At 35.9% G+C, this 26,355-nt stretch overlaps 2 protein-coding genes across 3 annotated transcripts; one reads left to right on the top strand and one right to left on the bottom strand.

The window, feature by feature from the left end:
- Positions 1–274: 274 nt before the first annotated feature.
- On the bottom strand, positions 275–11,587 carry tk1 (thymidine kinase 1, soluble). Its single transcript, XM_056467757.1, has 7 exons — positions 11,456–11,587; positions 11,194–11,225; positions 9,512–9,625; positions 7,247–7,340; positions 7,064–7,153; positions 3,651–3,770; positions 275–3,555 (listed from the first exon to the last, which is right to left on the bottom strand). Exons 1-7 carry the CDS (start codon positions 11,519–11,521, stop codon positions 3,379–3,381), a joined length of 693 nt encoding a protein of 230 aa, XP_056323732.1. The 5' UTR covers positions 11,522–11,587; the 3' UTR covers positions 275–3,378.
- A 146-nt stretch (positions 11,588–11,733) lies between these two features.
- afmid (arylformamidase) lies at positions 11,734–25,841 on the top strand. 2 transcript variants are annotated; one of them, XM_056468767.1, is made up of 11 exons: positions 11,734–11,815; positions 14,363–14,453; positions 17,100–17,204; positions 17,442–17,490; positions 20,043–20,128; positions 20,200–20,272; positions 21,368–21,465; positions 22,453–22,531; positions 22,802–22,937; positions 23,159–23,263; positions 25,308–25,841. In XM_056468767.1, the coding sequence occupies exons 1-11, from the start codon at positions 11,759–11,761 to the stop codon at positions 25,335–25,337; spliced, it is 909 nt and encodes a 302-aa protein (XP_056324742.1). In that variant the 5' UTR covers positions 11,734–11,758; the 3' UTR covers positions 25,338–25,841. The 2 variants fall into 2 exon arrangements, with proteins under 2 accessions (XP_056324742.1, XP_056324743.1); XM_056468768.1 differs by lacking the exon at positions 11,734–11,815 and adding an exon at positions 11,937–12,053.
- Positions 25,842–26,355: the final 514 nt, after the last annotated feature.

The following is a 26,355-nucleotide window of genomic DNA, read 5'->3' as shown; positions in this document are numbered from 1 at the left end:
TTGGAAAACACCAGAGGCAGCATTAATATAATATCCATTCATCAGTGTTATTTTTTCAATCATTTCAGAGGTGAACTTAGTACAATGTTTTAAGATAGAAATCCACCTTTGTTTCTCCAGCAGATCCCCTCACAGCTCTTTAACATCTGCATTGTATTTATTTTCCAGTCTCATAAGGTTTCTCATTATAAAGGTCTTATTTGACTTGAGTAACAGGATTTTTATTTAAATGCACAAACAAAAACACTGGTGTGTATTCTCAATAAAAGACTCATTAAGAAATGCCTTGTTTATTTACAGTCGTCTTTTGATTTGAAGCTACATCATCTATTAGTTTATTTTATATCACAGTTCTGAATTGGGAAATAAACTCATTAAGTCACAGGTGTGATTTAACTTTAATTACATGCAGAAATGTATACAAATGCTGAATTATGACATTAACAAGGAAATTCCCTTCATTTTTAGTAAAAGTAACATTTCCATCAGATCTTCATCATCATTCTAGGATATAAAACATTTGCCCTCCTGTAAAACTTAATTAAAATATTCCATTTAATATTTATATACATACATTTATTAATTGCTGTTTAACAGAGCAGTACAGTATTTGTGAATATAGAAATATTTGGAGAAAGTCTGATTTATGCAAATTTATCTGGAATATTTTAAAAATAATATTCATAAAAAAAGGGAAAAGGTCAATATTATTACTCCACATAAGATTATATTTTGGATTGTCTACTGAACAAACTGCTGTTATACAATAATAATAATTCCTTACATTCATATAGCGCTTTTATGCACTCAAAGCACTTTACACACACGTTTGGTGGAAATCTCCTCATCCACCACTGTACAGCATCCACCTGGATGACGAGACGGCAGCCATATTGCACCACACCACACACCAGCTGATTGGTGGAGGGGAGACAGAGTGATGAAGCCAATTATGAGAAGGGGATGGTTAGGAGGCCATGATGGACAGGGAATATTTAGCCAGGATACCGGGGTTAAACCCCTACTCTTTTTTTTCTTTCTAAGGACATCCTGGGATTTTTAACGACCACAGAGAGTCAGGAGCTCAGTTTAACGTCTAATCTGAAAGACGGCGCTCACTGAGCAGTATAGAGTGCCCTTCACTATACTGGGGCATTAGGACCCACGCAGACTGCTGGCCTCACTAACACCATTTCCGGCAGTAATCTAGCTTTTCCACGTGGTCTCCCATCCAGATACTGACTTAGATTTACTGGGCGACAATGTGAGAGCTGCACAGAGCTAGCTGCTGACAATAGCCGTGTTTCCATCCAAAAATGCGAATTAACTTTATGCACAAAACAGGATTATCGCATTAAAGTTGTGTGAATAAAGCAGCGTTTACATCTAATGAGTCAAATAGAACAAAATCGTCAGTTCCTGATTAACTGGCGCCAAATATCAACAGTAAAAACTGAAGAAGAAGCTGTGCGAATCTTTTCTTCATCTAATTAATGACTTGCACCTCAGAAGGTAATCCTGACACGCAGTGAACGCGCGGTGGCGTTTGAAGGCATGGGACGCGGAGCACAGACGCTCTTGATTCTGGAGGTCATTAATAATATAATAACACTGATAATTAAACGGTAAGGCATTTTAAAATGACCAAAACAACAGTTCAGATGGTTTACAGCAGGGGTAGGGAACCTATGGCTCGGGGGCCACATGTGGCTCTTTGACCAAAAATACATGGCTCTCCAGCTCTCTCTTCAATATTTTAAAGCTTAAAACAAAAAAAGCTTGTATTTTGTGTTTCCTGTCGAAAATACAATTTTAATTTCCCTTTTAATGTGTTTTTACTAAATTAATAAGAACTCAGTTTACAATAAAAGCGGTCCTGTGGAATAACTTGAACCGCGACACCAATAAAAGGCAAGCAACTTACATTTTGATGGTCACCTCGTGCACGTAAACTCAAACAGCATTCATGAGTGGTGATGGCAAAAGAGAGAAGTTCTATAAATGATCTTTGCTCAAGTGCTGATGCTTCATTTTTGTTTATGTTTGAGTTATGCAGGGAAATAAATGAAGAAAGGATATAAGATTCACCCCGATGGCTCTTTAAAGTAATTAATTAGCAAAAATAAAATCAGAAATGGCTCTTCGATGAAAAAAAAGGTTCCCGACCCCTGGTTTACAGCCTGCTGGTTTGTCCATTCACACACATTTTCATCATCACATGATCTCTTATAACAACATCACATGACCTTTTTTCAATGCGCATACTGAAATTTGTGTGCTAAGTGTTTCCATCAGTTTATGCGCATCTTTTCTTATCGAATAGTTTATCCTACTCAGTTATGCACATGTTTTTAATGCCTATTTTTAAAATGTATGCGCATCATGGCGTTTCCATCAACCAGTTTTATGCGCAGATGGAAAAATGCACAAAAATAGGTGGATGGAAACAGCTAATGACTTCCCTAATTACCCTAGTGAAGCCTTTAAATGTCTCTTTAAGCTGAATACTAGTATCTTGAAGAATATCTAGTCTAATATTATTTACTGTCATCATGACAAAGAGAAAATAAACCAGTTATTAGAAATCGTTTAATAAGGTGTTGGCATTTTGGAAATACTCACAATATAATTTCACAGGAGGGCAAATAATTTAGTCTTCAGCTGAATAAAACTTGTAACAGTGAAAAAGTCAAACATTTTCCTAAAGCCTCTGACAGAAAACAATATTTCAGAAATTGCTGAAACATGCACGCAAAACTAATAATAACAAAGAAAACCCATCTAATCTAAAAATCTATTGATTTGATTGACTATTACTCCTCAGACGTCAGAGGTTGGCAGTGCTTCATGGTGTCAGCTGGTCACTTCTCAGACAAATATAAATTAGCTTTAGGATCATTTAAATAAAACTAAACAGACAAGAGATTCACTCATTTAAAACCTAACACACACACACACACACACGATCTGTTGCTGCACACACACTGTACAATTAGTTTAAGATATATACAGGAAATACAGCAAAGTAATGCACAGACATCAGGTGTGTGTGTGTATACAATGTGTGTGTGTAAGAGATGTCTTGGTGTTTGTGTCCAGAGTGTGTGTACTGCTGTGATTGTGCTCAGATTAATATGCATTGTGTGTGTGAGTGTGTTCGTACGTGTGAGAGATTGTGTGTGCTCACAGATGAATTAGTGTGTGTATCAGTGAGAGATGGTGTGTGAGTTTGTGCGAGAGATTGTGTGTACTCGCACATGAATCAGTGTGTGTGTATCTGTATGACAGTGCGTCTTTGTGCATGTGTGAGAGTGTGTGTGCGCTCAGTTGAATCAGTACAGTGTGTGTGTGTGTGTGTGTGTGTGTGTGTGTGTGTGCTCACAGATGCAGTGCAGTGAAGAGTTTGCGCGTGGCTGTGCTGTACTCGTGTGTTTTAGCGGCGTTAGTGTGCGGCGGCGTCTCCTCTCTCTGCGGGCTGCGGTTCTCCTTCATCAGGCCTCCGTAACAGCAGCGACACACGGCGTGATATTTATCTGCACCGCCGATCACCTCCACCTGCACAACACACACACAGGTGACACACTTATCCTGGCAGGAAGAGGAAGTGATGCATGCATTTCCTGCAGAGACACACTCAGGTTTCCTCTCACCTCTTTTTCAGCTCCGAGGCGTTTGGTGTACGCCGCTTCTTTAAAACACTGCATGCAGACGGCGTTCAGCTTCACCACACTCTCCGCCAGAGGAACCAGATTCAGGATGTTACCAAATGCCTGCACGCACGCACGCACGCACGCACGCACGCACGCACGCACGCACGCACGCACGCACGCACGCACGCACGCACGCACACACGCGCACACACACACACACCACACACACACACACACACACACACACACACACACACACACACACACACACACACACACACACACACACACACACACGGTCACAATTTATACCGGTTTATTCCATGGTCTGTTGTAATTCTGGATTCTGATTGGCTGGAGGTAGTTCCAGTCGGTTTTGATCACAGTTCAAAATAAATACGCTTCTCCCAAATGTTTATAATTACCATAGCAACTCACATGAGCTGCGCAGGAAACCAATGAGGTCTGTTAATGGCCGACGGGAATATTAGGAAAATACTGATCAATTATGCCACAAAATTCCAAGTGAGAATATAGATATTTTACAGTCAAATCAGCAGTTTATATACAAGGATAGCGCATCTTTAAAAATGTTGAAAGCTCCAGACGGTCAGCAGCAGCTCCGCTTTATATCGGCCAGACCATCTCAGGACCTGCCGCTGGATCTAATCTCCTGCATCTGTTGTTAAATCGTGATATATAATTAATCTTTTGTCTATCTAACGATCAGTCTTTGGACTTTAACCTATTATTTGTTCTCAGGTGTATTTTTTTGGGCAGATCGCAGAGATAAGTTTCATAATTCATTTATGACCATAAATAATGTAATATTACACTGATCCTGCATGTTTGGCTGATTGCTTTTGTTTTAAAGAAGATAAATAAAGCAGAATGTTCTCCTACCTGTCCCCATATGTGTTTTTCTTTTGCTAAATTTACAGCAAATATTTCTGTAAAAGGCTTCGGCTGCTTTCTCTTTAATGCATCTTATGCGCCCTTGAACAGGAGAAGCACTTCAGCATCGAGAGCAACACCGTGCAAGTACATTTAGACTTGTTTTCAGTTGCTGTGTTTGGTTAGAGAACACTTAGACTTGTTTTCAGCTGGTTGTGTATGGTTGTAGGACATTTAAACTTGTTTTCAGCTATCTGTGCACGGTACTAGAAAGTTTACCCACTGTTTCCTTGGTTACTGTAAGAGCTTGTGTGTCGAGCCGGACGGTTTCGCGCTGCAGTTTCGGGTGTTTTTACTCTGGAGGTGTGTCAAAACGCCAGGTAAAGACTATATATTTGAGCACAGTAGGTTTAGTTAAAAAAATAAAAATAAAAAGTACTAATGCTTAGCTTCTTGGACTTTACACACCTGAAACTTGTCTATAGCGCTTGTTCACTGCTGCTCTTATAGTTGTGTAAATTGCTTCCTTGTCCTCATTTGTAAGTCGCTTTGGATAAAAGCGTCTGCTAAATGACTAAATGTAAATGTCATAAGATAAAGCTTTGTGAATGTTTTATTTCAGGTGTATACGTTAGACTTGTATAGATTCATGTGTTTTTAATAATCGTAACGTTATTCTACTTAAAGCAGCCATCGCCGTCTTTTTGTTAGATCAATTCCATGAGATTAGTTTGCCTAACCTAATACTTTGATTCGAAAGAGGCATAATAACACGATTTATTTACTTTAGATGCTTAAAAATATTTGTTAAAGGGATTTTTATAAAAAACAGCATGTTAAAACTGAAATGTGAAGGCTTAAAGTTAAGAGGAAATACATTCTTTAACTTCATTAGCCAATGTGTAACATATTCCTAAAGCGTATTTAATTGATATGGTACTTTAAGAAGATTTGTATGTTGATTATGAAATGTAATTCGCAGAAATTCTGCTATTGGTAGCCCAGCTTTCGCAGTTATAAAGGTAATGTTAAGTGAAAGCCAATATACATACATACTAGTGATGTGCGATACCACTGGTTTCCTATTCAACCCGATACCAAGTAAAATGAAGGCGAGTATCGGCGATACCGATCAGATATCGATACTTTGCTCAAAATGACTGTATGGGAAATGAAAGTAACAAGTAGTGTACTTAAACATGTCACTTTATACTGAACACGAGACATATTACGGGTTATTCTTGTTTATTGATAAAGCATTATCATACAAAAAACAAGAGCCAACTTTTTGACAGCATCTGAGCATGTATATCTTAAAACGCCTGCCTGAACATCTTAACATAAAACAATAAACATTCACAGCTTTTGGTTTAGTGACATGTTAAACTGGTCCCCCTGAAGATTTTTAACCTTTTTCCGTTGCTTTATCATTGTCACAAAAACCCAAGCCCTCAAAATCAGCCATTTTCTCTCTCTGTACCTGGATAGTGCCTGCCTGCTGCACCTAAAGACTCTGAAAGTGATGTCTGTCTCGCCCTAGCAGCACCTGTGCCTCTCTTTTCCTCCTCCGCCTAGTCATGACATTGTCATATTCTGCCTTGCGATTTATATGTAGAGGTTTGATTAGGTTTGTGGTATTACAGTAGTACCTCGTTGTTTTGTTTTATGTGTCACAACCGCATGGTTTGAGTTTATGGAAGTGAAGTAGCTCCACACATGCTTTGCTTGCGGTCACCCATATCCAATTACAGCGTGACTGAACAACATGTGCCACGCCAGACCGGACTGAGTGGCTAGCTAGCGTGCTCTGCAGTTGTACAGTGCCATATTACGCACATGACTTGGCAGGCGGAAGAACAAGTAGTTCTGACTAAGTTGGCATTATTCAGATAAACTAGGGTAAATGTAATTACTTTCCGCTGTATTTCTATTTCCAATAATCTACACATTTGCTCCAAATTACTGAAATATCAATATTTTGATAAGATAATCGATTCTAAAACATACAAAGCTGGTATCGGAGATATTGATATTTTAGTATCGATCCGCACATCACTGATACATTCAGATCCTCCCTCAAAGAGACAACAGAAACACATGTGACTGAAAACACACTCCAGGTGTGACTGGGAGTATCTCATTTGTCCACCTGTGATATAATAATATTAATATTAGCAGGTATAAACAACATGCACATGCTCTTTCTCTGTGTCTGTCACAGCTGATTCAGTGGAGGGACTAGAAAATCTGACATGTAAAAACTGACAAAAATTCAGACAAATATTGCATTGCATAGAGCAAAACTATTTTAATACTTGCGCCTAGCTTGGCAAATGACCATGGAATAAGCGGGATCATCAACTGCTTGTCGTGTGTTAAAGGATTTTAATACATATCGCGGAGGCCTTCACATCGCATATTAAAATCCTCTAACGCATGGGAAGCCGTTGATTATCCCTTACATATTCACTTTTAGGAAGGTTTCTATGCTGACTTGATAAATGATCCATTATGATCACCTTTCTCTGGAAGGTTCCATCCAGTGCCGCCACGATGATGGTTTTGCCCATGTTGGCCATTTCTTCACAGAACTCAACGGTGTCTGGGAACTGCAGGACACACAGAACACGTCACACACACACTTATAGACGGACTGAATAATAACTGATATATAATGGAGTGTGTTTGTTAAAGAGACGTACAAACTGTCCCTCATCGATGCCGATGACGCAGGCTTGGAGAGCCAGAGGAGCGACGTCACGCAGACAGTTTGCAGGAACGGCCTCCATAGTGTTCCTGTAGGAGAAACACACACTGATCAGACACGCATGTACATAAACATTACAGACACACACTGCAGAAGCACACAACAGATCAAACACTAGAGACACACACACTACAAATACACGCCCACTGCAAAAACACACACAATGCAGAAACGCTCATAACAGATACTGCAAACACACCAGGTCCCCATTTCAGAAAGGAGGTTGAGTGAAAACTCAGAGTTTGTTAATCCTGAAATGAGAGAAACTCTGGGTTTTCCATTTCAAAATGGCGGGTTTGTCAGACTGGAGAAAGCAGAGTAAGTCAAGCCTGTTTCTGAAAGAGAGGTGACTTTAACTCAGTCAGTTACTGTGGTAAATTACTCTGTGAAGCTAACCTGGTCAGGAGCTGGTTTTATTCTCTACACTCAGAGTTTCTGTCGGTCTCCTCTCCTTTCTTAAAGATGAAGCGGTATTTCTCTTAGCTTTACGTTTCTACCCACCTATTTTAATGTGTATTTTGGAGATGCGCATAAAAATGATTGATGGAAACACCAGGATGCACATAACTTTTAAAAATAGGAATAAAAACACATCTGCGCTTAACTGAGTAGGAGAAACTCTTTATTCGATTAGAAAAGATGTGCATAAACTATGATGGAAACACTTACTGAACAAATTCCAGTCTGTGTATTAAAAAGGTTTGTTATAAGAGATCATGTGATGATGAAAATGTGTGTAAAAGGACAAATCAGCAGGCTGAACACACTGTAGAACATCTGAACTGTTGATTTGGTCATTATAAAACGCCGTAACCGTTCCAGTATTGGTGTTATTATATTATTAATGACCTCCAGAGCTGTCAAGAGCGTCTGTGATCCGTGTCCCATGCCTTCAAACATCACCACGTGTTCATTGTGTGTCAGGATTGTCCTCTGAGGTGAAAGTCATTCATTAAATAAAGAAAAGATTCGCACAGCTTCTCCTACCGCAGTAAATTCTGTTTTTACTCTTGATATTTGGCGTCTGTTAATCAGGAAGTGATGATTTTGTTCTCTTTGACTTGTTGGATGGAAACGCTGCTTTATTCACACGTCTTTAATGTGATAATCCAGTTTTGCACATGAATTTAATTCACATTTTTAGATTAAAACACAGCTATTGCCTACATTTCAGTCACACAAAGAACAAAGTCATGTATGAGAATGGCTTGTGCTTTAATGAATAATCATCTTAAATTCACTGATGTCCAACAGGGACATGTGCTGTAACTATATTAATGGGATTATTCCTCATACTAAACACTATTGTTTAGCTCTGCTTACAGTCTAAATGTCATATCAGCCTCTACCACTGATCAATAATAAAGGCAGACACACACACACACAAGTGCACTTTTACATCTGTTAAACTCAGCTTTAGACATGTTCTCTTAAACTGATCAGCGTGTGTAAAAGAGGGAAGCTTAAATTAAACATTTCCACTGAACATTGAGTTCAGCTTATCTGAGGTTTTGTTTGGTCAAATTTGTTGTAGAAACTCTGCAGGAGCCTATTTTATGTAACTTAATGTAATTACATCTGAAATAACTTCAACATTACGGCCAATTCTCCACTTTATCAAGTGAAACTTCAATAAACATCACGCATTATTCATGTTTTTATTAGACTTCAATAGTTTAAATGTAAACTAACGCATTAACTTGAGCCGCTGGTTTCCCATGCTAACTGTCTCTGTTTCCCTGATGCAGTGGTGTTGCTTTATTAAATATCTGCTCATATTTGCTGTATCTCTGCATGAGCACATCAAGCTCAGCTGGAGACAGAAATGCTGATCTCTTTATTCAGATGTTGTCATGGTGACTCGTAATATCTGTGCTCCATTGATAATGCCTTTTTTTAGTCACGGTGTGCGCTTAACTCTGAATTAGTCTACTCAGACTTGACTGACCTAACTCAGATCAGCTGTTCTGAAACCCAAAACTCTGAGTTTTTAATCTCTCTGTAAGTAAAGTCAGAGTTCAAGTTTAAACTCAGAGTTGGCTGAACCTCCTTACTGAAACAGGCCCCAGACCAGACACTGCAGAAACACACAGGCCTGTTTTTGTAAATTGTGGGGGTATCATTTTTTTTTTACACTGTACAAACTCGTTTTTAGACAGAACGACACACACACACACACAATCACCAGCACTGTTCCTACATGTCATGTGTGGCCATCCCTGTACAGGAGTAGCGCGTGTCTTTGGCGTATTTGATGAGCAGACAGGAATACTGAGCCACCTGAAACCTGCGCACACGCCGCATCAACTCTGTGCTGAAACACACAGACACAAAACACAGCAGATTACCAGAGAGAATCTTCAATTACACACACACACACGCACACCACTTATTACATTTTTTGCAGAATAATATAAAAAAAAAAAAGACACTTAACCCATTTAAATGCATTAAGATGTTCAAAATATAAAATTTTGCTCATATCTGAAACACTTTTAGGCAAAATTGGTGACAATTAAGCAGCAGACAACACTGATTACACTTTTACTGTCTGCAATTTAATGATTATGCAAGTAGAACTAATTTAATATAAATAAAAATGAAAAGCATTGTTAAAAAGAGAGTTTAACAAGCAATTAATAGTCAATTCTATTTATTTTAATTGACTTTAATGCAGTTAATCTCAGGTTAAACTTCATTTTTGTATGGATCATATGGATAATTGCAAGTTTTACACAAGTTCTCAGATTTGTAACAAACCAAAAAATGGCAAATAGTAAAAAACTTAATAATATTCAAAACCTTTTCAAAGTTCATGATTAGCCTACATGCAAAAATACTAGTCATTTATGTGTTATTAAACCACACTATGGTAAGGTGTAATCAGGGATTCTACAGGCGTCCTCAAGTCAAATTCAAGACTTAAGATTATTTTAGGACCATAATAAATGAAATTTCAGACACAAGGCTAAACCCTAAAGACTTTTATAATGGCCAAGTTACAACCTTAAAGATTAAAAACGAATGTTATTGCAAGGAAGATGATTAAACCACATTAAGGAGTAAACAGAGTTAACAAATAAATGTTTCTTAAAAAAAACTTTTATTAAAATATATTGTTGATTGGACGGGTGTTGGCCCAATTGAGTATAGCTTTACATGGACATAGGAAAAATTAAGACCCATTAACAATTATTTAAGACCTACAACATGATATTTCAGTGGATTTAAGACTTTAAGGCCTAATATTTTTATTTTGAAACTTAAGACATTTTAAGACCCTGCAGAAACCCTGTGTAATATGCTGTAAACTACATATATAATAACATTTACAATAATATTTTGTTAATAAATGCTCAAGCATGCTGTGGCATTAACTATATTGAACTGATAAACTGTAATAAATGCTGTAGTAACGTTACACTTTAGCTTTTACTACAGTAAACCATGGTGTATTGCAGTATATTAAACCATATAGTTGTAGAAAACTAAAGTATTGGGTCGTTTCATTTGTTTATATTACAATAGTGGTGTGTTAAACTAACCACAACAGATTAATTTAAAGTACTTTACTATAGTATGGGTAAAAATACTATCATTTACTATAGTATTTTTCCAATGTGTGTGATAAAGAAGCAAACAGAAATGCATTCAAATTTGGTCAGTTTTTTTATCTATGAAAATATAAAATAAATACTACAATATTTACAAATAAGTCACTATTGTCGTGTTTTGGCGCTTTAATCGTGGCGGTTTTGTAAACATTGTGACAGTTCACGCGCCTTTGTCAACAGTTGGCGCCATATGCTCATCATTTTTCAATAAAATTCATATTTTATTCATAATTTACCACGATAATAAATCATATTTGCTAACTCTCACCTTTTTCCTGAAAACATTGGGCCGAAAATAACCTGAAAAGATGACAAATAAACACTGGCATCACTTACGAAAACTCTAAATACACAAAATACTAATAACATCACATCCAAGAGAAAAATACACGCAATTGTGCATTAAATACGACTTGTATATCATTTATATGCACAATATTATATTTAACTGTATGTTATAACTGTGACACGTCATATTTGTGTTTCGGTTGCTCAAAAAACTGAACAATAATAAAGCATCAGGCGCTCACCTGTATCTGTCCCCTTGTCTTCCGTGGAGAATTAGGCAAAATCCTGGCTACATTTAAACAGTCCATATCTTCAATTTGTTTACTTTATTTTTATTAATGTCTCGACATGTACAGTATAACTTACAGCACGATTTGAACATCCCGCCACCGCCAGTTTGTCTTTTTATAGTAGCCGTAGCGTCATATTCATCTGAACCAATCAGGATGAAGATTGCGCGCAACCGTTCTCACCCACAGATCTTTAAAACACGTAAACAGCTGAGGAGCAGAGACTTGATTGGCCTCCGTCTATCTAGTGTGTTTATGAATCAGCGACGTCGTACAGCAGTCAGGCGGGAATTAGAGGAACTGAATAAACCGGTACACTGATTTTTTTGTTATCAAAATGCAGTTTTGGTGTGATTTCCTCTAACTCAGCGCAGTTTTAAACAATAGAATAAATGGTATAGATAATATAGATATATAGCGGTCACACACCCATGAGGTTAATGATTGACAGTGTGTCAACAGCTCATGAAGTTCACTAGTTAGTGCTGTTTCAAAGGTCCCTGTAAAGCAGAGCATCATCATGAGCGACTGGAAGAACATGAGCAAAGATGTGAGTGTCTGAAAATATTAAATTAAACAATACTTACACACATTTTCAGCGATTAATGATTGGGAAATGTGTTTAAAACTACTAATTATGAGTGTTACTGCATTACGTAGGTGTCTATTTAAGTAGTTCTACTCGTTTTTATATTTATTAATCTTATTTTAAAAGCATTACATTATCACTAGTAACACTCTTGTAAAACTTCCTTTATTTGAGCTTAAAACTGTTTATTGATGCACAATTTATATACTAACTAATGCATTACATACAGAAATATATATTTTAAATATTGTTTTGATATACATTTAATTAAGTAACCTGTCTTTATCTAAGAAACAAACATGATTATTTTGCAGTTTTAGTTCTAATGAAACCTCTAACATTTCATAGTCCAAAAGTCCAAACTGGTTACACGTGACTCATTAGTTTCAGTCAAAATAGTGTGTGTTTATAATGCACAGACTTTGTCAGATATAATACTTCATCCTTGTGTCTCATGCATATGATAAATGCACATATTGTACACTAAATGCATTGTTACATACTGCAGAACTAGTGAGAATAGTATTTTATTCTGTATTCATGACCTAAAAGTTATATTTTACTATATTAACTGCTAAACATCCATGAAAGTAGAGTTAAAAGAAATAAAGCAATTTAAGTTCAATTCTCAGGCTCTTAGTTTGTTTTTGTTTTTAATTAAATTAATTTCCTTTTATGGCTCATGCGTAATTATAAGTTTTAAACAATTTAGTATTTTTGTTATAAACCAAAAAGGGGTAAATGGGGGTATTTAGAGGGCTTTTATTCTGAAATGCTTTGCCGATAACAGATTTAATAAGCCTTTCTCATGACAGTCGCGTAAAGATGTTCAGCACATGTTGTGTTTTCACAAGCATGTTGTAATCTCAAAACAACTCACACTGTTAGAATTCATCTGCACTTCACTGACACGGCGGCTCAGTGGTTAGCACTGTCGCCTCACAGCAAGAAGGTCACTGGTTCGAGTCCTGGCTCAGTTGGTGTTTCTGTGTGGAGTTTGCATGTTCTCATAAAAGATTTTAAAAATACAGAATATTTAATTGTAGTCAAACAAAAACTAAGCGTACAGTTAGAGTTTTGCTGTCTCTGTTAGCCGGATCAGCATGATAACCATCACAGGCTCAGAAAAAAACTCTCAGAAAAGACACAGTCCAAAGTAGCCTGGGAGAAACATTTGGGAATCGAACTCTCTGCAGACACATGAGACAATTGTTTGACTTTAATACAGTCATGCTCAGTCAACAGCAGACACCAATTGATTCAATTCAAGGTCATACATCGTCTACACTATACTAAAGCCAAGCTCCATAAAATTTTTCCTTCAGTCTCACCAATGTGCGATAGATGCAAGACAGCAGAGGACACGGTTGCTCATGCCTTTTGGCTCTGTCCCCTATTGAACAGATGCTGGACCAATATATTGGACTGGTACTCCGAGGCTTATAGTACACTTTTTCTGCCAGATGCCGAACTTGCCATCTTTGGATTTTCACAAATCACATCTTCTCTCCCTCAAACAGTGCAAGACTCTTTAATGCAAGGCATGGTGGTGGCTAAAAGACTAGTGCTTAATAATTGGAAATAATTGGCTGCTCCTCCACATCCAGAGAAGTAAGCTGAGGTGGCTTGGGCATCTGTTTCGGATGCCTCCTGGACCTAGGCAGGTGTTCCAGGCATGTCCCACCGAAAGGAAGCCTTGGGGTAGAGCAAGGACACGCTGGAGGGACTATGTCTCTCGGCTGGCCTGGGAACGCCTCGGGATCCCCCCCGGAGGAGCTGGAGGAAATGTCTGGGGAGAGGGAAGTCTGGGGTTCTCTCCTAAGACTGCTGACCTCGCGACCCAGCCGCGGGAAAGTGGATGAAAATGAATGAATAAATGAGTACTAAAAATTAAACTGATCAACTAATCTAACAAAAACACTGAAGATCACAGTCATAAAATTACTACACACAAATATTTTGGTGAAAATATTAAATACAATTTTAATAAACAGGAAAAATCAAGAGAAACTTTTGTTTGTGTTTATGTTTGTCTATACATTTTAATTGTGTAACATTGTAATTGCCATGTACTGCCAGCTGGCGCCGCTGTAAGTGTGTGTCCAGCTGATCTCTCTCTAGGTGGTGTGTGTGTGTATGAGAGAAAGCGAGCGAGCGACAGAGAGAGCGAGCTGTATTTGCCATGTACTGCCACCAGGTGCCGCTATGTGTGTGTTTCCGGCTGATCTCTCTCTCTTTCTGTGGTGTCCGTGTGTGTGTGTTTTGGTCAGGATTTGGAGCTGCAGTATTCTCCCAGCCGCTGGTCACCCAGGATGTCTGCCGATGATGTCATCAGAGCTCATGTGTCCGCACTGAAATCAGGTGAGTGCGTGTGTGTGTGTGTGTGTTTACATCAGCTTTCACTGCTCTTCATCACTCTCAGACACCAGACATGTTCAACTGACACCAGCGCTCAACACGTGACCTACATCAGTGTGTGCGTGTGTGTGAGAGAGCTGTATGTATGTGTGTTTATATGTGTGATTTTATAAATGTATATGTGTGTGTATATATGTGTTTACATGTGTGAGTGTTTGTGTAAATGCTTATTTGTGTGTATATGTTCATATATGTGCCTGTGTTTGTGTATGTTTATAGGTGTGTGTTACTGTATATGTTTATGTGTGTGTATGTGTACATTTGTCTAAATGTATTTGTATATACATGCATACATACGGTCAAGCCTGAAATTCATAGCTCATATTTACATTTACATTTAGTCATTTAGCAGACGCTTTTATCCAAAGCGACTTACAAATGAAGACAAGGAAGCAATTTACACAACTATAAGAGCAGCAGTGAACACGTGCTATAGACAAGTTTCAGGTGTGTAAAGTCTAAGAAGCTAAGCATTAGTAAAAAATTATTATTATTATTTTTATTTTTTTTTATTTTTTTTTTGAGAGAGAGAGAGAGAGGGCACAGTTAGTGGTATAGCCAGAGAGGCAATTGCAGATTAGGAAGGAAAGTGGAGACTAAACAGTTGAGTTTTAGTGGTTTCTTGAAGACAGCAAGTGACTCGGCTGTTCTGATGTAGTTAGGGAGTTCATTCCACCAACTGGGCAGATTGAATGTGAGAGTTCGGGAAAGTGATTTCTTCCCTCTTTGGGATGGAACAACGAGGCGACGTTCATTCACAGAACGCAAGTTTCTGGAGGGCACATATATCTGCAGAAGTGAGAGCAGATACGAAGGAGCAAAGCCAGAGGTCTCTTTGTAAGCAAACATCAGAGCTTTGAATTTGATGCGGGCAGCAACTGGCAGCCAGTGCAAACGGGTGAGTAGCGGAGTGACATGTGCTCTTTTGGGTTCATCAAAGACCACTCGTGCTGCTGCGTTCTGAAGCAGCTGAAGAGGTTTGATAGAATTAGCTGGTAGCCCGGCTAGCAGAGAGTTGCAATAGTCCAGTTTGGAGAGGACAAGAGCTTGAACAATGAGTTGAGCTGTATGTTCAGATAGGAAGGGTCGGACCTTTCTGATGTTGTAGAGTGCGAATCTGCAAAATCGAGCAGTTCTAGAAATGTGCTCAGAGAAGTTCAGTTGGTCATCAATCGTTACTCCAAGGCTTTTTACCATTTTGGATGCAGTAATGGTTGCTCCATCCATCTGGATTGAAAAGTTATGGTGTAGAGTCGGGTTGGCAGAAACTTCAAGCATTTCTGTTTTCGCGAGGTTAAGCTGAAGATGATGATCTTTCATCCAGTGTGAAACATATATATACACACTACCTCACAAAAGTTTTGTGGTGGATCTCAGTTGTAAGAGCAGCAGATAATAACTGGACTTCTAGTTGATGATGTGTGAAAGTGTCAGAAGGTGGATTTTTCCCATGAATCATCTGTTGAACTGCATCCCAATCATCACAAATACTGCAGAAGACCTACTGGAACCAGCATGGAGCCAAGATTCTCATTGAAATCAGTTAAGTTTGTTGAAGGAGAAATCATGGTTTGGGGTTATATTCAGTATGGGGGCGTGCGAGAGATCTGCAGAGTGGATGATCAACATCAACAGCCTGAGGTATCAAGACATCTGTGCTGACCATTACATTACAAACCACAGGAGAGGGTGAATTCTCCAGCAGGGTAGCGCTCCTTCTCATACTTCAGCCTCCACATCAAAGCTCCTGAAAGCAGAGAAGGTCAAGCTGCTCGAGGATTGGCCAGCCCAGTCACTAGACATGAACATTATTGAGCATGTCTGGGGTAAGATGAAGGAGGAGGCGTTGAAGATGAACACAAAGACTCTTGATGAACTCTGGGAGTCCTGCAAGAAGGCTTTCTTCACCATTCCAGATGACTTTATTAATCAGTGATTTGAGTCATGTCAGAGATGTATGGATGCAGTCCTCCAAGCTCATGATGGAGTCAGACACAATATTCATTCTGTTTCCACTGCAGCATGAGCACATATTCTATACTGGACATTATTGAAGGTTCAGTGACAAGACTTTAGTGTAAGCAGAGTCAGACTTTACTGTCCTAATCAAATCAGTCAACATCAAGACATGATCAGATTATATTGTGCTCAAATAAGCCTCATCTAGAGGCCTTTACCTTTCATATAAGACACTTCTGATACCAAATCATCAGCTAGAAGTTCAGTTATTATCTGCTGCTCCTAAAACTTGGAGAGGCCACAAGAATTAGTGTGTATATATATATATATATATATATATATATATATATATATATATATATATATATATATATATATATATATATATATATATATATACATATATATATATATATATATATATATATATATATACATATATATATATATATATATATATATATATATATATATATATATATATATATATATATATATATATATATATATATATACACACACACACACACACACACACACACACACACACACACACACACACACACACACACACAGACAGATATGTTCATATGTTTATTTGTGTATATGTGTGACTATATGTGTGTTTAGGCACAGAGAGAGCTCGGTCGGTCACTCAGACTCTGATGGACGTCCCGTATGGAGAAGCAGAAGGAGAGAAACTGGACGTTTATCTTCCCAGCAGCTCCAGTCCAGGTCACACCATTCTAACCATTATAATCTTCAGAGATCTGTGAGAATAATCATAAAGTCATTCATAAATCTATTATTTCTCAGATTGTGATTAATAATGCTGTTTATTTAGGGTTTATTAATGATTTCTACGACAGCTGTGTTTAAACCCCATATATAAAAGTGTTTTTGCATCTCTTTAAAGTAAAGCTCTGTGTAGTTGTGTAGTCCGTCACTCATGGTCTCTTTGTCATCTTTCAGACGTGCCGCTGGTGATTTATTTTCATGGAGGATACTGGCAGTTCCTCAGGTCTGTTTCTCCTCCTCTGTGTGCTAATTTCCATCTCCAGACTCATTTTCATGGGATTTCCAAATCAAATATACGAGTGTCTGTGTGACACAGCTGAGCTTTATATTTGCATTGTGTTCATGAAGATGAGATTGTTGCTGTGTAATATAATAATCAGCATCAGTGACTGCTGGATATGCGTCAAAACTACATCCATCACTAAAATTAATTCTGAATTGAAAATTAATTATAAATTTAAACAAACTTATTTTATTTGAGCTACTTTCAAAAACTTTTTGTTAAGTTTAGCTTGAAGTGCTGAAGTAAGTATAAAAATACATTAATAAAATATGTACGGTGCATCCGGAAAGTTTTCATAGCATTTTCATCAAAGTATTCTTTTCCCACATTTGTTTATGTTACAGCCTTATTCGAAAATTTATTAAATTAATTTATTTCCTCAACATTCTACACACAATCCCCCATAATGGCAATGTGAAAAGAGAGTTTTTGAAATTGTTGCAAATTTAAAAAAAAAAAAAAAACCTGAAAAATCACACGTACAAATAGAATTTTGAGGAAATAAATGAATAAAATGTAACACAAAAATATGGCAAAAGTGAAGCGCTGTGAATACTCTCCGGATGCACTGTATATATATTTTTATTCATAATTTTTTTTATCTTTTAAATCTCGTGTATGTATATAAATTGGTTTTAATTAATAATAATAAAATTACAAACAAACTTGGCAAAAATGTTAAAATATTACTGAAGGTTTCTGCAGAAAAAGGCTGTATACTTCTGTGTCTAAATCATAGACTGTAAAAGATAAGGACGTAGTATCTGTGACGTCACCCATAGGTAGGGCCAGACAGAATCTGCGGACGTTTTTTGCTATTTCTGCAAAGCATTTTAGTAAAAATCTGCAGATTTCTGCTGAATTATTTTGGGTGTCTCATAACTAAAACCTTAATATGTGAAATAATATCTTTTAAATTTTTATTTAATGTTTACAATGCAAATCCTATTAGATCCACTTTATTTGGTAAAACAAAACAAGGCAAAACTTATTTGGCAAAACAAGTCTCTCATATAATATCTCTACTAAAAGACTAAAGAACTTATTACTGTACAAACTGCATTGTACATAAATCAGATGAACATTTTCATATTAGTCAATATTACTGTACTTAATTTAAAAGGTGAATAAATATGGATTTACACACATTTACTCAAGTAAATAAACAGAATTAATGATGGGCTAAAAATCAGCAGAAATCTGCGGAATACTGCACGCGCTGATTCTGTGTGGGCCTACCCATAGGTTTCTGAAGAGCGCAAATGACCGGGGCTGACCAAATAAGGGCAAAGAGGCGGAGCTACAGGCGCCTGCTAGCATTTTACTTAGACGGGCTTTTCTGTTAAGAAAGAAACACTGAATTCTTCATTAGCTGCGACTCGTCTGTGCTCTGACCACATGTGCTTGGCTGTAAACTATATCAATAAAGTTAAAGTGTTTAGTCCTATAATCAGCCACTAAACATTGCTCTTATGATGTTTTTCTACAGGAGAAAAACGCGAATTACTTTCAAACACTTCAGATATAGTGCGTGTTAGTAAATGCAAGACTATTGATGAAATCCAGCATAACACTGTATGACAACGCTTAAGATGACTGATGTAGAGCCTACAGCTGATCAATCTGTCAGATTCTGGAGGTCATTACAGCTCTAAAGAACATTATAGACGATAAATGATAGCGGCTAATCACCCGGAATCAGCCGAGGTGAAGTGACGGCGACCAGCGAGACCTAGCTGTCACTCAAGTAGCCACGCCCTTAATTATGCAGACTTAATATAAACGAAATGAATGAGTTTTAAAAACATTCACCCCCTCACATTTGTTATGAAGGGTAGTATTAGCTATATGAACCAAAATCATCTTTTGTACCAGGCTGTAAGCATGTTTTTATCAGCTGTAAAATTGGCAAATTTGCGACCGGCCCCCATGAAATGAGTCGATGAATTGCAGTTTCAGTTACTTCCGTATTGGCTTCACAAAGGAGAGCGGGAGGTTTGCGCTTGGTCTAAATGCAGTACACACACAGATGATCCAGAAAACATGCATTTTATTCTTATGGCAATAATTGTGTACAAAAAGAATTGTTTGGCAATGAAATGGCAAATTCACTTTTCAAAGAATAGTCAAATGTAAAACTACACTAAATGCACATCTTATTTTGTAAGTAAATTGGGTATGCATGAGCGAAACAAACACACAAGAAAGATTTCATTCCTCAAATATGATGCAGGTGGTGACAGTACAGTAAATCAAGTGTGATTTATCTGTCTCTTTAGACAATGATTTACATAAATCACATGCGATTCTGTGTAGGTAGACCAAGAATGTATAATTCTAAATGTACTGTAAACACTCATATTCAATGATCAGAGAAGGGAATATTCTGTTTAATTTAGTACGCATAAGTAAAATGTGAAGGATCTCTTGTCAAAATGTTCTGTAGTTTTGTCAATCAATATATTAAATACTACTGTGATGTGCTTTTACAGTAAGGACGAGTCTGGTTTTCTGGCCGTCCCGCTAGTCCAGAAGGGTGCAGTGGTGGTTGCCGTGGGTTACAGCATCGCTCCAAAAGGTACGACTGACCTTTGATGACCTAAGCAGAGAGCATGCTGGGAGTTTGTGTTTATGTGTGTTTTTCCGCAGGTGATATGGATCTGATGGTGTCTCAGGTGCGCAGGAGTGTCGTGTCTGTGATTCAGCAGTATTCACACATCAGGTATGATTTTATACTTTTATTTATATATATATATATATATATATATATATATATATATATATATATATATATATATATATATATATATATATATATATATATATATATATATATATCAAATCATATATACTTATATAAATTTTATAAATACTTTATGTACTTGGTTAAATACTTTGGAATTAGAGTAAGTAATCTAAATCTAATCTAAAATAATGTACAAATGAGCACAAAAGTAATCTAAATTTAATCTAAAAGTTATGTAGGAAGAGCACAGAAGTAATCTAAATTTAATCTAAAAGTAATCTGCAAAAAGCACAAAAGTAATCTAAATTTAATCTAAAAGTAATCTACGAAGAGCACAGAAATAATCTAAATTTAATCTAAAAGTAATCTACAAAGAGCACAGAAATAATCTAAATTTAATCTAAAAGTACTCTAAAAAAAGCACAAAAGTAATCTAAATTTAATCTAAAAGTAATCTACAAAAGAGCACAGAAGTAATATAAATGTAGTCTAATAGTAATCTACGAAGAGCACAAAAGTAATATAAATTTAATCTAAAAGTAATCTACGAAGAGCACAAAAGTAATATAAATTTAATCTAAAAGTAATCTACGAAGAGCACAAAAGTAATATAAATTTAATCTAAAAGTAATCTACGAAGAGCACAAAAGTAATATAAATTTAATCTAAAAGTAATCTACAAAGAGCACAAAAGTAATCTAAATTTAATCTAAAAGTAATCTACAGAGCACAGAAGTAATCTAAATCTACTCGAAAAGTAATGTACACATGAGCACAAAAGTAATATAAATTTAATCTAAAAGTAATCTACAAAATAGCACAAAAGTAATCTAAATTTATTCTAAAAGTAATCTACAGAGCACACAAGTAATATAAATCTACTCGAAAAGTAATCTACAAAAGAGCACAACAGTAATCTAAATATAAACCAAAAGTAATCCACAAAAGAGCACAAAATTAATCTAAATGAAATAAAAATAGTTATCATACCTCCATACTGACTATTATTTCTGTCATGTAATTTGTAATCGGTAACTGATAATGTAACTGTAACGGTGTCTGTTTCTGCAGTGGACTTTACCTGTGTGGTCATTCAGCTGGAGCTCATCTTGCAGCGATGGTTCTGTCCACTGACTGGACACAGTATGATGTATCACCGCAAATTAAAGGTACAATTTGACAAAATGCAAAGTTCGGATGTTAAATATTTGATTGCTTTCATTAAAGTTGTGGGAAATCCAAAACAAGACCAATATTTTACGAGAACATACATTATTGACTTAGTCTATATTTATTAAATTATTTAATATTTTTAAACATATAAAACATTTCTGATCATCTTCAACTGTTGACTGATAGAGTGAAGTTTATCAAATTATTTCAGATTTTTTACAGCCTATATAGATCATTCACCGCTGAGGAACAAAGAAAGTAAAGGTTCTGGAAATAAAACTTTCTCAAATCCAAAACCAAAAAGTGTATTGAAGTATACCAATATTTTTACAATAACCTACACTTAGTAGAAAGAAAACCTAAAATGACATGTAACATAATAAATATAAATCAAAACTATATAAATAATATGAAACATTTGTAAATTTGACCTTGTTGTGAAATAGCAATTGAAGCTGATACGGCAAAACTCTCTCTCTGCATTATTAATTTAGTCTTTATTAAATTATTTATTCATTATTTTATTATAATATATAGCAGCGATTTTGGCCAACTTCAATTGTTGACTGTTTGATAGACTAAAATTATGGAAATACCTCAACATATTTGAAATATTTTTGAGGATCTGGAAGATCTTTCAATGCTGAGGAACAGAGAAAGTAAATTGGAAAATTCTGGAAATAAACCTTCTAAAATGAGTATTAATAGCAATATTTATACTCAAACATACATTATTTGTAAAATAATATTAAATGTTTTAGATCATCGCTGCTGAGGAACAGAGAAAGTAAAGGATCTGGAAGTAAATCTTCTTAAAACGCCTGATGATCGTATGTAATACTGTAGATATTCATCTGATTTTCTAAGTGTCCGTTTTGATACAGTGATCTTTATAAATTTAAAGTGTATTTGTGTGCATTTCCACCTGATATGATATTTAAGTTCACATTTAGACATTGGTTTATTCTGTATTTTTCTCTTAGGTGCATTTCTGGTGAGCGGCATCTATGATCTTCAGCCCATTCTCTCCACATACGTGAACGAGCCGCTGAAAATGACAGAGTATGAGCCTCTTTTTTCTAATACCATGTAATTGAAAACATAATTATGTGCGGGTGATTTGCATTATTCCACCAAACGAAGTAAATCGTCTAATTTTAAAGCTCTAAAACAGTTGCTTTGTGTTTGTCTTGGATTTATAATGTTCTGCTGTGAAGCTCCGCCCACAGTGGAATCTCATTGGCCTAAAACCCACTTCCACAATACTTCTGTCAATCAAATAAACAGTGACGGTAGCACAGAGTGAGATGTTTATAATGATGTTTTTTTCAGGGAAGTTGCTTTAAGGAACAGCCCCAGTCACTTCCTGTCGCAGCTTAAGGTCTCGTCTGCTTCCTGCGACATCACCGTCACTGTGGCGCAGAACGATTCGCCTGAATTTCGCAAACAGTCAGAGGAATATTTTAAAGTAAGAGCATTTAATTCATCAAATGCAAGACAGGAATGTGCCATATCACTTTAATTATTTGACTACTTTTGTCTTTTTATACAGAATTCTAGTGTAGTGGTGGCACTTAACTGTAATTAATCTGTGTTATTAATCAAGCATTATTTTATATTTGCTTTATATTATATTTCCTTTATATTTGTGAGTATTTGTTCTATTGTAGATGTTTCTTTCTCTTCTAGGCTTTGGAATCTGCTGGTCTTAAAGTGTCTTTTGAAGACGTTTCTGACACGGATCACTTCAGCATCATAGAGCAACTCGTGGATGAAAATTACCTCCTCACCAAGGTCAGATGCTCAGTGTCTGGAGGAAAAATTCACTTTTATAATTTAGGTTCTTTTTATGTGTGATTAAAAAAAAAAGTAATTAATTTAATTTATTTTTTATAACACTATTTTATTTATTTATTTTTTGTTGGGTTGTGCAATTTTGCCATAGTGTATTTATTATTATTACTTTATTTAAATGATTAATTATTACGTTAATATAATTATTATAAAATTAAAAATAAAATTATTTATTTATTATTTTTATTTAATCAGGATGGCTGCTGGGTCTTAAAGTCTTCAAATGTCTTACAGTTCAAAAACTAAATTTTAGACCTTAAAAAGTCTTAAATGTACTGAAATGTTGTGCTGTACGCCTTAAATTATTTAAAACAGGTTTTAATTTTGCTTTGTCCAAGAAAAAGCGACTTAGTCGGGCCAACATCCATCCAATCATCAACAATACATCTCAGTAAATCCTTATTTTTTTGCATTCAAGTTTTTATTGCAAAGAGAATCAATTTACAACAGCTGTCAGACATTTTTACAGCAAATTCCCCAATTTAATTCCCTATTCAGGGAAAGTAATAATAATTATATGATTCCTCATGATAATACATTAAAAATCCTCAGTGTTTTACCCTGTATAAATCTAAAATGTCATTCTTAACAGTCTAAAAGGGTCTTAAAGTCTTAAGTGAAGTTTATTTATATACTAATTTCGAGAGGATCACGTGCTTATGATTTATCACAGCCGGTCTCGTATTAAGCTAATCATTATCATCCAATCACATGAGCCATAAGCTACTATAAACAACCACAGTCTTCAGTCTACCTTATCTTCATTTGGAAGAAACCCCCCTTCCTCCCCATTCTCCTCCTTCACCATAGATCGGGCGGCACTGAGCCCCAGTGTTAGCACTATTAGCCCCACAGCAAGAACACTGCCAGCCCTGGGAGTGCCAGGTCGGTAGGTGTTTCTGTGAGGAGTTTGTATGTTCTCCCCGTGTCCGCGTGGGTTTTCCCCAGGTTCTCCGGTTTCCTCCCACCATCCCAAGATATACATCTTGCATAACAATCAAGCATTTGTCTAGCCCCCTTTTTTCCTCACGTGTTCCCTTAGCTACTGTAGCCGGGGAGTTCTGAGATCCACCGAGCTCAGGCTCCCCTCTCGCTCTGCAAACGGGAGGAAGCCCCGGGCTCGAGGATCCCTTGAGCTCTGGGCTCTCTCCCAGGACAGCATGCCAATCGAGCTTTTGATGGATCATCAGCTAAGTGTGAACTCTTGAAACTTGACTTCATAAAACCTGCTGAAACCATGTTAATGTAAAATGAGACAAAAAAATCATAATTAAACATCATAAGTAAACATTTTAAACATTTAAAACAAGTAAAATAAAGATATTTTAATTTACAGAACAACTGTAAAATCATAGTGCTAATATAAGTTTTTATATATGTTTTTATAATATTTAATGTTATTAAATAAAATAATTGTAAATAAGAAAATTTGGGTACTTTTTGTTTGGCTTTAAAAAATTTCCATAATGTATTATTAATTAAAATGTGTAATTAATTAAATAATAATTTTATTTATTATTATTGTTTTATTAAAGGTTAAATAAAGCAAAAAATTTCTCTTTAAAACCATGTAAAAATAAAATAGTATTTTACTGCAACTGTTAAATCACAGTGCTAATATATGTATTATTATTATTATTATTATTATTATTATTATTATTATTATTACTATTATTATTATTACTATTGTTATTATTACTATTGTTATTAATAGTTTTGTATGGCTGCATAATTTTTATTTATCATTTAATTTATAATTATCAATTTAATAAATTAATAAATTATTGAATTAATGATTAATTATAAAAATACATTTAAAGTTAAATTTTTTATTTATTATTTTATTAAATGAGGTAAAACTAAACAAATTTAGTATTAAGTCCTAGATAAGTCCTAACTCAAACTGAATAATTTATCAGTCTGAAATCACTCGTTGTTGAGTTGTTATGCATTATTGATCCGCATAATTTCTCATGTTCTGCAGCTCCTCCTGAAGATGATGGGGAAAAGTTGATAATCGTCAAATTACCCAGAATGCACTGCTCTAGAACCGACCTGTGAGTTGACCTCACAATGACCTCACTCTTTGTCCAATCAGACACTAGTGTTAAATGTTAAATGTCATTAAGACTGCAGAAGTGTGTTTTTATCTGGAGTGTGTGTGTGTGTGTTCAGGACTGTGTTTGTGTAAGGTGTTTTTCATAGTTATTTAAATGTTTTAATCACTTAAAGCACTGCAGGATTTGACACTCAAATGCAAATGAGTTCAAATGTACCACGGGTCAATGGTGCTGAAGATGTCCATCAGTTTGTTGTATTTGTTTTGAGTTTTCATTGACTGGATAAACAGGTTTGGACCGGCCGCAGAACTGGTTTGGTGTTTCACAGATACTTGTTAACTAGTAAAACTAGCAAATCACCTTCACCAGCTGCTTTAAAAGTGTTTACCTCGAGCAGACTGTGGCGTCAGTGTGTGATTGAAGCGATTTCAGGCAAATAAAGCACTGATTTGAGCACAGTTGTTGTGATTGTTGTGATTGTGAATGGAGAGATTGTTCAGAAACACAACACACTCTCTGTGTTATTCTAGAGGATGGAGAAATATCAACACTCAAAAACTTGCTTTTGACACACTTATGATTAGCTCCATGAGGAATCTGCACACACACAACAAAATCTGCAGCTATTTACTCAATATTTGAGTCTATTTACTTATGTTAATGTGTGTAATCAGCTTTATAGTCATTTCAGTAATATTGATTAGTATGCAGATGAGAGCATGATTTATGTGCAAAACAGTTTGTAGCAATATTTAAGTAATAAGTAATATTTTTCTGTAGATATATTATATGAGAGACTAACTTTGTTTACTAAACAAGTACTTCTAATTGGATTTGCATTATAAGCCTTAAATAATATGTATTATTTTAAGTAATAACTAATATTTTTTTACATTTCATGTTAAGTTTTTATTTACTAAACTCTCAAAAATTATTCTCTGATTATTTTATGTGCAGAAAAATCTAAATAAG

Source organism: Danio aesculapii, chromosome 11, assembly GCF_903798145.1.
Source record: "Danio aesculapii chromosome 11, fDanAes4.1, whole genome shotgun sequence".
In the NCBI taxonomy this organism is placed as follows: Eukaryota; Metazoa; Chordata; class Actinopteri; order Cypriniformes; family Danionidae; genus Danio; species Danio aesculapii.
This window is presented reverse-complemented; position numbering and strand designations above follow the sequence as displayed.

Excerpts from the sequence above, each read along its gene's own strand:
- afmid (XM_056468767.1), top strand. The coding sequence starts at position 11,759 with ATGAATCAGCGACGTCGTACAGCAGTCAGGCGGGAATTAGAGGAACTG. Across the intron at positions 14,454-17,099 it reads TGTGTCCGCACTGAAATCAG|GCACAGAGAGAGCTCGGTCG; the intron begins GTGAGTGCGTGT and ends ATGTGTGTTTAG. Across the intron at positions 21,466-22,452 it reads TGTATCACCGCAAATTAAAG|GTGCATTTCTGGTGAGCGGC; the intron begins GTACAATTTGAC and ends TTTTTCTCTTAG.
- tk1 (XM_056467757.1), bottom strand. The coding sequence starts at position 11,521 with ATGGACTGTTTAAATGTAGCCAGGATTTTGCCTAATTCTCCACGGAAG. Across the intron at positions 7,154-7,246 it reads GCATCGATGAGGGACAGTTT|TTCCCAGACACCGTTGAGTT; the intron begins GTACGTCTCTTT and ends TGTGTCCTGCAG. Across the intron at positions 3,771-7,063 it reads ATGGAACCTTCCAGAGAAAG|GCATTTGGTAACATCCTGAA; the intron begins GTGATCATAATG and ends GCGTGCGTGCAG.